This window comes from Oncorhynchus gorbuscha, unplaced genomic scaffold, assembly GCF_021184085.1.
Source record: "Oncorhynchus gorbuscha isolate QuinsamMale2020 ecotype Even-year unplaced genomic scaffold, OgorEven_v1.0 Un_scaffold_675, whole genome shotgun sequence".
Classification (NCBI taxonomy): Eukaryota; Metazoa; Chordata; class Actinopteri; order Salmoniformes; family Salmonidae; genus Oncorhynchus; species Oncorhynchus gorbuscha.
Window position 1 is genome coordinate 240,743 of NW_025745761.1, and position 14,714 is coordinate 255,456.

General features: G+C 46.4%; 2 protein-coding genes and 2 non-coding genes across 4 annotated transcripts; all 4 read left to right on the forward strand.

Annotated features, from left to right (window-relative positions):
- Nucleotides 1-242: 242 nt before the first annotated feature.
- LOC124019761 (T-complex protein 1 subunit beta) lies at nucleotides 243-12,434 on the forward strand. Its single transcript, XM_046335185.1, has 14 exons — nucleotides 243-334; nucleotides 1,347-1,421; nucleotides 4,011-4,076; nucleotides 4,759-4,870; nucleotides 6,162-6,238; nucleotides 6,497-6,609; nucleotides 6,889-7,091; nucleotides 7,937-8,037; nucleotides 8,299-8,426; nucleotides 8,734-8,957; nucleotides 9,665-9,793; nucleotides 9,930-10,133; nucleotides 10,362-10,503; nucleotides 12,232-12,434. The coding sequence occupies exons 1-14, from the start codon at nucleotides 332-334 to the stop codon at nucleotides 12,260-12,262; spliced, it is 1,608 nt and encodes a 535-aa protein (XP_046191141.1). The 5' UTR covers nucleotides 243-331; the 3' UTR covers nucleotides 12,263-12,434.
- On the forward strand, nucleotides 7,339-7,480 carry LOC124019771. The gene has a single exon (XR_006835841.1). It is a non-coding gene; the product is annotated as a small nucleolar RNA SNORA47 (small nucleolar RNA).
- Nucleotides 9,250-9,391, forward strand: LOC124019772. Its single transcript, XR_006835842.1, has one exon. It is a non-coding gene; the product is annotated as a small nucleolar RNA SNORA47 (small nucleolar RNA).
- A 75-nt stretch (nucleotides 12,435-12,509) lies between the features above and the next one.
- Nucleotides 12,510-13,753, forward strand: LOC124019767. The gene is made up of 4 exons (XM_046335190.1): nucleotides 12,510-12,628; nucleotides 12,683-12,872; nucleotides 12,919-13,108; nucleotides 13,158-13,753. Exons 2-4 carry the CDS (start codon nucleotides 12,705-12,707, stop codon nucleotides 13,751-13,753), a joined length of 954 nt encoding a protein of 317 aa, XP_046191146.1. The 5' UTR covers nucleotides 12,510-12,628; nucleotides 12,683-12,704.
- Nucleotides 13,754-14,714: the final 961 nt, after the last annotated feature.

Consider the following 14,714-nt stretch of genomic DNA (forward strand, 5'->3'; position numbering starts at 1 on the left):
TATTACTCATAAACCTGAGTATAGTAGGTTACTGTATAAAAAATAGTATTTGAAATAATTTATTCTGCATTGGTTTGAAGAGAAGAGAGGGGTGTGCAGTGAATTCGCACAATCTGCAAAATACTCTCTAAATTAGGTGGATTTGATTTAGCTCATCCTACATGCCGGATCGGCAGAGCGGAGAGATATTGTACCAAAAGTGCAAACGCTGTCCCCCGGGGCTACAAAATCGAACGCACCTTTGCCCTGGCGTGTCCTTACGTCGCTGCGTCACTCCTACTTGTTCCTTCCCGGTGCGTGCGAGGCGTCCGCTATCAAACTCACAGAAATCATGGTAAGCGAACCTCTTTGTTCCGTTTATAAACATTTTATTTCAACGACATTATTGTAATCGTTAACTACACTGAGTAAAAACAACGTTATCTTAAACTTGCAGTATCTTGCATAAATATGGGTTTTTGTTAATTTATTTATTTCTGACGGGTGTAACATTGACCGAGGAAGCACATGGGTCCACTAGTTAGCATGCTAAGGGAGCCGGTTAGCTAATAGCGTCATGTGGTCATTTTATGTCGATGGCATTATGTGATCAACAGAAAAATCAAGCCTGATGTAGAAAAATTCATTTTCACCTGAAACCAGATGAACTTTGAATGAACGTAGCAACGTAATTATTATTTGTATTTTATTTATTACAAACTTGCTAAAGGGCTAACGAGCTAAGCTACATTGTCTCCCGTCAGTATCCCTAGATTTGTAGTTAGCTAGCTAACTACTTGTTGGGCTTGGCCATCTAACAGTAGCATGACACGACAAATTTCAAAGTGTTCATGTTCTTGCACAATGACACAACTAGGAAGGCTACATGGCTAGCTATAGCGTTTTCCAAAACGCAGTTGGTTTGGGCCACAAAGCTTCTAGCGGTTTCTTAGGAGCAGTGGGTGGAGTCATCAACTGGTCCTTGTTACAGCGCCATGCTACTGCTGTTCATACAGTCCACCTAGGACCATGTATGGTCGGCGATGTACAGTTTTGAGTTTGATAACAAAGGCACAATGTTGCTATTTTTGTTGTTGTTTTGACACAAAATGTAAGCATGAGTCTAGACATTTCAATGCATCATTCACATCAACCTGTCAAATTATGTCAGCAGCCCTTGGCTTCTTACACATGTTCGTCATTTTGACACTACCATGATTATGGATATTTCTTTGACCTAATTAATATATTATCATAGAGATTGTCAAAAGATGTAACTTTTTACACAAGCATTCACCAGTTTGCATTGCGTCGGGTGTGTGACTCTGGGAAGATTGCGTTGTCTGAGATCCTAACCTGTCTTGCAGGCGTCCCTATCCATGGCCCCAGTGAACATCTTCAGACAAGGAGCTGACGAGGAGAAAGCTGAGACCGCCCGTCTGGTGAGTTGAGTGCTCTGTGATGTTTATGTTATGTTAGTATATTATCCCCCTTTCCCTTTATATTATTCTACATTAATAGTTGCTTTTCTACTGTACCATTCATTTATAACAATGTTTTGTAATGTTGTCACGATACCAACATTTTACTTACGGTACCAGGCCAAGTATCGCGATACCACAGGGGAAACATTTCAGTGGCCTAATGTCCTGTTTGTCCCTTCCCTCCGACTCTTGTTCCCATATTCTAAACATTATACACATGTGCTACACACAAACATATGTCACTGATATTCACACCTTTACTCAGAACAACACATAGAATTGAACTTCACACTGTATAATAGAATACGGCATAGAACAGCTGATTTGCTCATATTGGCAAAGGCCTATCTGTGATCTGATTGGAGTAATGGTAGGAAGGAATATACATGCATAATGATCTGGATGTCATCGTAGCAGTACGGAGAAAACACCGCCTGAAACCTCCCTCTCAGAAACACTCACACGCACATCGTCCTCTCAACCGCTAACACGCGCATCGTCCTCTCAACCGCTGACAAGCGCATCGTCCTCTCAACCGCTGACACGCGCATCGTCCTCTCAACCGCTGACACGCGCATCGTCCTCTCAACCGCTGACACGCGCATCGTCCTCTCAACCGCTGACACGCGCATCGTCCTCTCAACCGCTGACACGCGCATCGTCCTCTCAACCGCTGACACGCGCATCGTCCTCTCAACCGCTGACACGCGCATCGTCCTCTCAACCGCTGACACGCGCATCGTCCTCTCAACCGCTGACACGCGCATCGTCCTCTCAACCGCTGACACGCGCATCGTCCTCTCAACCGCTGACACGCGCATCGTCCTCTCAACCGCTGACACGCGCATCGTCCTCTCAACCGCTGACACGCGCATCGTCCTCTCAACCGCTGACACGCGCATCGTCCTCTCAGCCGCTGACACGCGCATCGTCCTCTCAGCCGCTGGCACGCGCATCGTCCTCTCAGCCGCTGGCACGCGCATCGTCCTCTCAGCCGCTGGCACGCGCATCGTCCTCTCAGCGCTGGCACGCGCATCGTCCTCTCAGCCGCTGGCACGCGCATCGTCCTCTCAGCCGCTGACACGCGCATCGTCCTCTCAACCGCTGACACGCGCATCGTCCTCTCAACCCCTGACACGCGCATCGTCCTCTCAACCGCTGACACGCGCATCGTCCTCTCAACCGCTGACACGCGCATCCTCTCAACCGCTGACACGCGCATCGTCCTCCGCTGACACGCCGCCTCTCAACCGCTGACACGCGCATCGTCCTCTCAACCGCTGACACGCGCATCGTCCTCTCAACCGCTGACACGCGCATCGTCCTCTCAACCGCTGACACGCGCATCGTCCTCTCAACCGCTGACACGCGCATCGTCCTCTCAACCGCTGACACGCGCATCGTCCTCTCAACCGCTGACACGCGCATAAAGTCAAGTGGACATTATTGAATCAGCACATACAAGAGACTAGTGGCTGTTTAAAAAATAAAATACAAAACTGACTTTATTAACATTACAGGTGCCCGTTGTAGGGCTGAAAAATGTGGTAGTATCATATGAAATGGTACTACGGTATTCAAGTATTCTAAAATGTTGGATTCATAAAATGTTTTGGTACTGTGATATTACCGGTACATCGTGGCTACACTAATGTTGTGGTACTGTGATATTACCGGTATATCGTGCTACACTGATGTTTTGGTACTGTGATATTACCGGTACATCGTGCTACACTAATGTTGTGGTACTGTGATATTACCGGTATATCGTGGCTACACTGATGTTTTGGTACTGTGATATTACCGGTATATCGTGGCTACACTAATGTTTTGGTACTGTGATATTACCGGTATATCGTGGCTACATGTGATATTTTGGTACTGTGATATTACTGGTACATCGTGCTACACTAATGTTTTGGTACTGTGATATTACCGGTATATCGTGGCTACACTAATGTTTTGGTACTGTGATATTACCGGTATATCGTGGCTACACTAATGTTTTGGTACTGTGATATTACCGGTATATCGTGGCTACACTAATGATTTGGTACTGTGATATTACCGGTATATCGTGGCTACATTGATATTTTGGTACTGTGATATTACCGGTACATCGTGCTACACTAATGTTTTGGTACTGTGATATTACTGGTATATCGTGGCTACACTAATGTTTTGGTACTGTGATATTACCGGTATATCGTGGCTACACTAATGATTTGGTACTGTGATATTACCGGTATATCGTGGCTACACTTGATATTTTGGTACTGTGATATTACCGGTATATCGTGGCTACACTGATATTTTGGTACTGTGATATTACCGGTATATCGTGGCTACACTGATATTTTGGTACTGTGATATTACCGGTATATCGTGCTACACTAATGTTTTGGTCCTGTGATATTACCGGTATATCGTGCTACACTAATGTTTTGGTACTGTGATATTACCGGTATATCGTGGCTACACTAATGTTTTGGTACTGTGATATTACCGGTATATCGTGGCTACACTAATGTTTTGGGTTTTCTCCAGTCGTCCTTCATCGGTGCCATCGCCATTGGAGATCTGGTGAAGAGCACCTTGGGACCAAAAGGAATGGTATGCATCACTCAGCAAGTCTGTCATTGACATCAATTAATTATTCATACCAAATTACCAATTATGAACAATTATACTAACAAACCAAAAACAACAATCCCTAAGTGCATAGCATGACTTGATCAACTCAACTAGAACAAAGGTATAGTTTGCATGGCTCAAACTCACATTGACTGTCCGTCCCCAAAGCCAACACCCCCTTTGGCAGCCTTTCCTTCCAGTTCTCTGCTGCCAATGACTGGAACGAATTGCAAAAGTCATCAAGCTGGAGACTTATATCTCCCTCACCAACTTTAAGCATCAGCTGTCAGAGCAGCTTACCGATCACTGCACCTGAACACAGCCCATCTGTAAATAGCCCACCCAACTACCTCATCCCCAAATTGTTATTTCTTTATTTTTGCTCTTTTGCACCCCAGTATCTCTAGTGTTAATGCTAAATTGTATTTTGTATTATGGCGTATTTATTGCCTTACCTCCCAAATCTTACTACATTTGCACACACTGTACATAGATGTTTCTATTGTGTTATTGACTGTACGTTTGTTTATGTGTAACTCTGTTGTTTTTGTCACACTGTGTTGCTTTCTCTTGGCCAGGTCGCAGTTGTAAATGAGAACTTGTTCTCAACTTGCCCACCTGGTTAAATAAATATATATATAAATAAATAACAACCTTGCAGGACAAGATCCTTATCGGAGGTGGCAGGGAGGGAACTGTTACAGTCACCAATGATGGGGCCACCATCCTCAAAGCCATCGGAGTTGACAACCCCGCTGCCAAAGTGTTGGTTGGTGAGTTTTGATGTTCACCAGTGTTAGCAGTTGATGTTACTCTTCAATAACACGGACCCCAAAGCAAATCAGGGGGAGGAGAATAGGATTTATTCAAAGAGGAATTGTTCATTCTCCCCTGTCCTCAGTGATTCTCGAAGAGGATTCTCTCCTGTGATTCTCCCCTGTCCTCAGTGATTCTCTCCTGTGATTCTCCCCACAGAACAAGGGGACAGGATGTACATTATAACCCAGCCCTAGCCTGTGGTTGAGGAATTATAATTCCCTGAAATGAAACTGGGCCCGTGGCTAAATAACAAGTATCCTATTTCAGGTTCAATGTATAAACAATTTGGACCAATGAGAACTTGCCATGTAGCTATGAGTCCCGGACTGAAATTGTGTCTGACCCATTGATCATTTATCCCCTATTATATAAAACACACTATTTCCATTGATCGTTAATCCCCTATTATATAAAAAACACTATTTCCATTGATTGTTAATCCCCTATTACATAAAACACACTATTTCCATTGATCGTTAATCCCCTATTACATAAAACACACTATTTCCATTGATCGTTAATCCCCTATTACATAAAACACTATTTCCATTGATCGTTAATCCCCTATTACATAAAAACACTATTTCCATTGATCGTTAATCCCCTATTACATAAACACTTTCCATTGATCGTTAATCCCCTATTACATAAAACACACTTTCCATTGATCGTTAATCCCCTATTACATAAAACACACTATTTCCATTGATCGTTAATCCCCTATTACATAAAACACACTATTTCCATTGATCGTTAATCCCCTATTACATAAAACACACTATTTCCATTGATCGTTAATCCCCTATTACATAAAACACACTATTTCCATTGATCGTTAATCCCCTATTACATAAAACACACTATTTCCATTGATCGTTAATCCCCTATTACATAAACACACTATTTCCATTGATCGTTAATCCCCTATTATATAAAAACATTATTTCCATTGATCGTTAATCCCCTATTACAAAAACACTTTCCATTGATCGTTATTACTCAGACTTTTCGTCCTCTGCGTTGTGTATTTCTCTGGTTGGTGAGTGTTGTGTTCACCAGTTGAACTATGTGGTTGTAGGGAAATATGAAAGGCCTGCACACGGTGTAATGCTGCTCCCCAAGGCAGTGGCCCTCTGCTATGCTGTCTTTCTGGACACTGTTGTTGTCCTCTCTGGTCCTTTAGTCCTCCTGTCTTCCAGACATGTCCTAGACCCTCTCTGATCCTTTACACCTTCTGTCTTCCAGACATGTCTAAGACCCAGGATGATGAGGTTGGAGACGGCACCACCTCTGTCACGGTATTGGCTGCTGAACTGCTCAGGGTAAGAGTGGATGATTTACTTAACAACCCTTAATCACCCTCTTCAGCACATCTAGCTAATACTGTATTTCACATTGCAGTCTGTTGTGAAGAGATTAACTCCTGGGAGTAAAACCGTTATCAACACCAGCTGTAGTGCGTTGTCTTGGTGATACTTCCTTAAGTTATCAACGATCCAATAATGTGCAATGTTCCCATTGCAAAATGGGTTTTCTACGGTGTACCCAAATGAATACAACCCTGGTGTCTTGTCTTTTAGGAAGCTGAGCTCCTCATCGCCAAGAAGATCCACCCTCAGATCATAATCTCTGGCTGGAGGAAGGCCACCCAGGCAGCCCGCCAGGCTCTGAAGGAGGCTGCTGTGGATCATGGGTAGGCCTACAATGATGAAGCATTTCTAGATGTCATGTTTAACTACGAGGTCTCTATCACACAACTCCGCTAATGTCATGAGATGTTATACGTTCTTAATAGGCTCTTGCATAGATGAGTAATCACCCATCCAAAACCATAAAGAAAGACTACACACATTGCTAAGCTGTGAAAAATACCATCCTACCCCCCTCCTCCTGTTTATTTTCCCTCTCTTCCTGTTTATTCTCCCTCTCCTCCTGTTTATTCTCCCTCTCCTCCTGTTTATTCTCCCCTCAGTAACGACCAGGTGAAGTTCCAGGAGGACCTCCTGAACATCTCCCGCACCACCCTGTCGTCCAAGCTGCTGACCCACCACAAGGACCACTTTGCCAAGCTGGCTGTGGAGGCCGTGCTCCGGCTGAAGAGCTCCGGTAACCTGGAGGCCATCCACGTCATCAAGAAGCTCGGAGGCAGCCTCATCGACTCCTACCTGGACGAAGGTGAGACCACTGGGGAGGCTGATGCATATTTCTGCCTCTGACAGAAAACGGCAGTTGGTCTCATCTGGGTCATATTCATCAGGGTACCAAACGGAAGTAAAACTGACTGAAACGGGGAGGGATTACCTGAAGATGGCCAATAAGAAACGTTGGGGGGGGTTCACGTTGCTAAACCTTTGCTACGGTGTGACCTAATGAATAGGTCTAAAGAGCTTTAGTCTGACCCGGGGGGGTGTGCAGGGGCTCTGGGAGGATTGAGAAGGTGTAGCAGCTTCACACTGTGCTGTTATTACTGGTTAATAACCTCCTAAATGAAAATCAGGTCGACGCAGCAAACTGGCTTCATGAGACCTTCATTACAGCCAATGTTGCGTCAGTGCACAAAACTAGTGGTGTGTGTGTAGTGTGTGATATATATATATATATATATGTACACTGCTCAAAAACATAAAGGGAACACTAAAATAACACATCCTAGATCTGAATGAATGAAATATTCTTATTAAATACAGAAATGTGATTGACTTGGAGATACAGTGTGTTGTTTAAGTGTTCCCTTTATTTTTTTGAGCAGTGTATATGTGGGTATATATATGTGTGTATATATATGTGTGTGTGTGTGTGTGTGTGTGTGTGTGATATATATGTGTGTGTGTGTATATATATGTGTGTGTGATATATATGTGTGTGTGTGTGATATATGTGTGTGTGTGTGTTATATATATAAACATTAATTATAATATATATGTGTGTGTGTGAACCACTCTTAGTTAGAGGACAGATTGTTCTAACATCTACTCTGTGTTGTGTTTTAATGTAGCTTCATGTGTTGGTTGTCTCGGTAGGCTTTCTGCTGGACAAGAAGATTGGTGTGAACCAGCCCAAGAGGCTGGAGAACGTCAACATCCTCATCTCCAACACGGGCATGGACACCGATAAGATCAAGGTTTGACCTTTTTATTTGCTCTCAGGGTTACAGACCAGCAATTCTTTATCAAATCAGGAAGTCAACTGTAAACTCCTGTTCCAATTTTCCCTTTGGAAAAACAACAAGGAACATGTTTTTGTTTTTAAATTCCAGCTGAGTGAATCAGATTTAAATCCGTCCCTGATATTCATCCCTACTATCTCCTATTAGCCTCTTAAGAAGTGTTGTGAAAATCCCCCTTTCCGTTTGTAACCAACCAGCTGTATGGTCTTGTGTCAGATCTTCGGCTCCAGAGTGCGTGTGGACTCCACGGCCAAGGTGGCGGAGATAGAGATGGCTGAGAAAGAGAAGATGAAGGAGAAGGTGGAACGGATCCTCAAGCACGGGATCAACTGCTTCATCAACAGGTACACGCACACCACACGTACTATGTACATACATACACACACACCACACACACGTACTAAGTACATAAACCACACACCACAACCACACACACACGTACTAAGTACATACACACACACACACCCCAACGCACGTACTAAGTACATATACACACACACCACACACACACACGCACGTACTAAGTACATACACACACCGCACACGCACACCACACTACACCACACACACACTAAGTACAAGTTCACCTATTCATCAAGGGTTTTTCCAGTGTTGTGAGTAATGTAGTAATCAATAAGGATTGATCACCAGACAGCTGATCTACAACTACCCAGAGCAGCTGTTTGCTGCGGCAGGCGTCATGGCGATAGAACACGCGGACTTCTCCGGAGTGGAGCGCCTGGCTCTCGTCACGGGGGGAGAGATCACGTCCACCTTCGACCACCCCGAGCTGGTGAAGTTGGGCCACTGCAAGCTGATCGAGGAGGTGATGATCGGCGAGGACACTCTGATCCACTTCTCAGGAGTGGCCATGGGTCAGTGTTGATACAAACGGCTGACTTAGAAATGGGTTATACTTCTGAGGTTTATAGTAGGATAACGGCTTGATGGTCAGGGATTTATCCTCGTATTTTCTCTGGATTCTAAGTCCTGACCATCTTTGCCTCTCCCAGGTGAGGTGTGGGTATGGGTGTGGGTGTGGGTGTGGGTGTGGGTGTGGGTGTGTGTGTGTGTGTGTGTGTGTGTGTGTGTGTGTGTGTGTGTGTGTGTGTGTGTGTGTGTGTGTGTGTGTGTGTGTGTGTGTGTGTGTGTGTGTGCAGGGGCTCTGGGAGGATTGAGAAGGTGTAGCAGCTTCACACTGTGCTGTTATTACTGGTTAATAACCTCCTAAATGAAAATCAGGTCGACGCAGCAAACTGGCTTCATGACACCTTCATTACAGCCAATGTTGCGTCAGTGCACAAAACTAGTGGACTGTGTGTGTGTTATATATATATATACACTGCTCAAAAACATAAAGGGAACACTAAAATAACACATCCTAGATCTGAATGAATTAAATATTCTTATTAAATACAGAAGTGTGATTGAGTGGCCATGAGTCAGTGATACAACGGCTGGCTGGCTTAGAAATGGGTTATACTTCTGAGGTTTATAGTAGGATAACGGCTTGATGGTCAGGGATTTATCCTCTTCGTGTTTTCTCTGGATTGTAAGTCCTGCCCATCTTTGCCTCTCCCAGGTGAGGCGTGTACCGTGGTGCTGCGTGGAGCCACACAGCAGATCCTGGACGAGGCCGAGAGGTCTCTCCACGACGCCCTGTGTGTCCTGGCTCAGACCGTCAAGGAGACACGTACCGTCTACGGAGGAGGTGAGGTCTATACACACACACACACACACTGCCCATCTGGGGAAATAACAGGCTGAAAGTCCAACAACAAGTTCAACACAGCCCCCCCCTACTGTCTGAACCCAGTGTGAGAATCACCACTCTGCTGTCCCTCCAGGCTGCTCTGAGATGCTGATGGCCAAGGTGGTGACAGACCTGGCTCTCAGGACACCGGGCAAAGAGGCTGTGGCCATGGAGTCCTTCGCCAAAGCTCTTCGGATGCTGCCCACCATCATCGCAGACAACGCCGGCTACGACAGCGCCGATCTGGTGGCCCAGCTGAGAGCTGCTCACCAGGAGGGGAAAACCACCATGGGTCTGAGTGAGTACCGTCTCAGGACACCGCTCTCCTAGATGTTTCAAACCGGCCTTTTGGCATGTGCCTCATTCTCCTTCCTTTGACCTTTTCTTGTAGTCATCTTATTTGAATGGGGCCAGATGAATTAAAACGGATTGAATATGTGAATCTGATGCATCACACTTAGGCTCATGTCCTGTCCTCTGTCTGTCTGCGTCTGTCTGTCTGCGTCCGTCTTCCCGGGTCCCTCAGATATGAACCAGGGTACCATCGGTGACATGTCAGAGATGGGGGTGACAGAGAGCTTCCAGGTCAAGAGGCAGGTTCTGCTGTCTGCTGCCGAGGCTGCAGAGATGATCCTCCGCGTCGACAACATCATCAAGGCTGCTCCCAGGTGAGGACCAACCCCTGACACACACACACACCCTGCAGCTCTCTTTTATTGTTCCAGATATCCCAGAAATCCTTGCTGTAGGTGCAGCCTGAGTTAAACCTCCATTCCTGGCATGCCCGCTGTCTCCCTGTTCTCCTGTCTGGAGGGATAACAGGTCCAGTGTCTTCCACTACCAGAATGTTCTCCTGTCTGGAGGGATAACAGGTCCAGTGTCTTCCACTACCAGAATGTTCTCCTGTCTGGAGGGATAACAGGTCCAGTGTCTTCCACTACCAGAATGTTCTCCTGTCTGTTATGGAGGGATAACAGGTCCAGTGTCTTCCACTACCAGAATGTTCTCCTGTCTGGAGGGATAACAGGTCCAGTGTCTTCCACTACCAGAATGTTCTCCTGTCTGGAGGGATAACAGGTCCAGTGTCTTCCACTACCAGAATGTTCTCCTGTCTGTTATGGAGGGATAACAGGTCCAGTGTCTTCCACTACCAGAATGTTCTCCTGTCTGTTATGGAGGGATAACAGGTCCAGTGTCTTCCACTACCAGAATGTTCTCCTGTCTGGAGGGATAACAGGTCCAGTGTCTTCCACTACCAGAATGTTCTCCTGTCTGTTATGGAGGGATAACAGGTCCAGTGTCTTCCACTACCAGAATGTTCTGCTGTCTGGAGGGATAACAGGTCCAGTGTCTTCCACTACCAGAATGTTCTCCTGTCTGGAGGGATAACAGGCCCAGTGTCTTCCACTACCAGAATGTTCTGCTGTCTGGAGGGATAACAGGCCCAGTGTCTTCCACTACCAGAATGTTCTGCTGTCTGGAGGGATAACAGGTCCAGTGTCTTCCACTACCAGAATGTTCTCCTGTCTGGAGGGATAACAGGTCCAGTGTCTTCCACTACCAGAATGTTCTCCTGTCTGGAGGGATAACAGGTCCAGTGTCTTCCACTACCAGAATGTTCTCCTGTCTGTTATGGAGGGATAACAGGTCCAGTGTCTTCCACTACCAGAATGTTCTCCTGTCTGGAGGGATAACAGGTCCAGTGTCTTCCACTACCAGAATGTTCTCCTGTCTGGAGGGATAACAGGTCCAGTGTCTTCCACTACCAGAATGTTCTGCTGTCTGGAGGGATAACAGGCCCAGTGTCTTCCACTACCAGAATGTTCTGCTGTCTGGAGGGATAACAGGCCCAGTGTCTTCCACTACCAGAATGTTCTCCTGTCTGGAGGGATAACAGGTCCAGTGTCTTCCACTACCAGAATGTTCTGCTGTCTGGAGGGATAACAGGCCCAGTGTCTTCCACTACCAGAATGTTCTCCTGTCTGGAGGGATAACAGGTCCAGTGTCTTCCACTACCAGAATGTTCTCCTGTCTGGAGGGATAACAGGTCCAGTGTCTTCCACTACCAGAATGTTCTCCTGTCTGGAGGGATAACAGGTCCAGTGTCTTCCGCTGCCAGAATGTTCCTTGTATTCTGCTTCTATCCTCAGTGCCTGGTTCATTCTGATTGGTCAAGTCTACAGATGGCAGTCTACCACATGACTAGAGTAGAGAATCCTTGTTTTCCCAAACTGCTTTGCAGTAGATGGTCAAAAACATGCTTTGCAAGTGCAGTTGTTCTCATTTTGTAAGTTGATCATTTGCTTACTGCTCTGAAATGGTGAGTAGGTTGTTTTCCTTCCTGTAAAACGTAGTGATTCTCCTTTTTACTGATTCCTCCCTCTTTCCCATTGTAGGAAGCGAGTACCAGACCATCACCCCTGTTAATACCACCAGGAGGAAGAGGAGGGGGGGTGAGGAAGAGGAGAGAGGGGAACAGGAGTTGCTGGTAGGGGAAGGGGAACAGAAAAGCCTGTATTTATGATACTCCTGTCCAAGGCTGTGTACCATACGTCACTTTGAAATAAAAAACCCTGTGTTCTGTACCGTTGTCCCAAAATCAAAGCTTCAGTCTCTTTTGGTTGGTTAGTCTAAATGCTCCTTTTAGTCTGTCGGGGTGTGTTACGAACCACTGCAGAGGCCAGACTGTCAGTGCTGCGTTACGAACCACTGCAGAGGCCAGACTGTCAGTGCTGCGTTACGAACCACTGCAGAGGCCAGACTGTCAGTGCTGCGTTACGAACCACTGCAGAGGCCAGACTGTCAGTGCTGCGCAGAGGCCAGACTTCAGTGCGAACCACTGCAGAGGCCAGACTGTCAGTGCTGCGTTATGAACCACTGCAGAGGCCAGACTGTCAGTGCTGCGTTACGAACCACTGCAGAGGCCAGACTGTCAGTGCTGCGTTACGAACCACTGCAGAGGCCAGACTGTCAGTGCTGCGTTACGAACCACTGCAGAGGCCAGACTGTCAGTGCTGCGTTACGAACCACTGCAGAGGCCAGACTGTCAGTGCTGCGTTACCAGACTGTCAACCACTGCAGAGGCCAGACTGTCAGTGCTGCGTTACGAACCACTGCAGAGGCCAGACTGTCAGTGCTGCGTTACGAACCACTGCAGAGGCCAGACTGTCAGTGCTGCGTTACGAACCACTGCAGAGGCCAGACTGTCAGTGCTGCGTTACGAACCACTGCAGAGGCCAGACTGTCAGTGCTGCGTTACGAACCACTGCAGAGGCCAGACTGTCAGTGCTGCGCAGAGGCCAGACTGTCAACCACTGCAGAGGCCAGACTGTCAGTGCTGCGTTACGAACCACTGCAGAGGCCAGACTGTCAGTGCTGCGTTACGAACCACTGCAGAGGCCAGACTGTCAGTGCTGCGTTACGAACCACTGCAGAGGCCAGACTGTCAGTGCTGCGTTACGAACCACTGCAGAGGCCAGACTGTCAGTGCTGCGTTACGAACCACTGCAGAGGCCAGACTGTCAGTGCTGCGTTACGAACCACTGCAGAGGCCAGACTGTCAGTGCTGCGTTACGCAACCACTGCAGAGGCCAGACTGTCAGTGCTGCGTTACGAACCACTGCAGAGGCCAGACTGTCAGTGCTGCGTGCAGAGGCCAGACTGTCAGCGTTACGCCAGACTGTCAGTGCTGCTGAACCACTGCAGAGGCCAGACTGTCAGTGCTGCGTTATAACCACTGCAGAGGCCAGACTGTCAGTGCTGCGTTACGAACCACTGCAGAGGCCAGACTGTCAGTGCTGCGTTACGAACCACTGCAGAGGCCAGACTGTCAGTGCTGCGTTACGAACCACTGCAGAGGCCAGACTGTCAGTGCTGCGTTACGAACCACTGCAGAGGCCAGACTGTCAGTGCACTTGATATCTCATGCAGAGGCCAGACTGTCAGTGCTGCTTGATAACCACTGCAGAGGCCAGACTGTCAGTTGATATCTCATGCAGAGGCCAGACTGTCAACACACTTGATATCACTGCAGAGGCCAGACTGTCAAAACACTTGTGCTCATGCAGAGGCCAGACTGTCAACACACTTGATATCTCATGCAGATGGCCAGACTGTCAACACACTTGATATCTCATGCAGAGGCCAGACTGTCAACACACTTGATATCCATGCAGAGGCCAGACTGTCAACACACTTGATATCTCATGCAGATGGCTGTATGGACATGTTTGTTTACTGAAATAATAATAATAAACTCACTCTGAATCCGTGTCTGTGGAGTGTTTTATGCCCTGAGAACCTTAGTTTGAACTGTGTATTTAGACTTATAGATGTATTTTAAACATTTATATTCAGGATAAAGATGGACTATAACATATTCATTGTCTTGATGTACTACTATAACACATGAAGAATATTGATGTACTTTTAAGGATATACAGTTGACGTCGGAAGTTTACATACACCTTAGCCAAGTACATTTAAACTGAGTTTTTCACAATTCCTGACATTTAATCCTAGTAAAAATTCCCTGTCTTAGGGTCCGTTAGGATCACCACTTTATTTTAAGAATGTGAAATGTCAGAATAATAGTAGAGAGAATTATTTATTTCAGCTTTTATTTCTTTCATCACATTCCCAGTTGGTCAGAAGTTACTCTCAATTAGTATTTGGTAGCATTGCCTTTAAATTTAACTTGGGTCAAATGTTTCCAGTAGCCTTCCACAAGCTTCCCACAATAAGTTGGGTGAATTTTGGCCCATTCCTCCTGACAGAGCTGGTGTAACTGAGTCAGGCTTGTAGGCCTCCTTGCTCGCACACGCTTTTTATAGGATTGAGCTCCAGGCTTTGTGATGGCCACTCTAGTACCTTGATTTTG

Excerpts from the sequence above, each read along its gene's own strand:
- LOC124019767 (XM_046335190.1), top strand. The coding sequence starts at position 12,705 with ATGAACCACTGCAGAGGCCAGACTGTCAGTGCTGCGTTACGAACCACT. Across the intron at positions 12,873-12,918 it reads CGTTACGAACCACTGCAGAG|GCCAGACTGTCAGTGCTGCG; the intron begins GCCAGACTGTCA and ends ACCACTGCAGAG. Across the intron at positions 13,109-13,157 it reads CGTTACGAACCACTGCAGAG|GCCAGACTGTCAGTGCTGCG; the intron begins GCCAGACTGTCA and ends ACCACTGCAGAG.
- LOC124019761 (XM_046335185.1), top strand. Across the intron at positions 8,038-8,298 it reads TGGACACCGATAAGATCAAG|ATCTTCGGCTCCAGAGTGCG; the intron begins GTTTGACCTTTT and ends GTCTTGTGTCAG. Across the intron at positions 9,794-9,929 it reads ACGTACCGTCTACGGAGGAG|GCTGCTCTGAGATGCTGATG; the intron begins GTGAGGTCTATA and ends CTGTCCCTCCAG.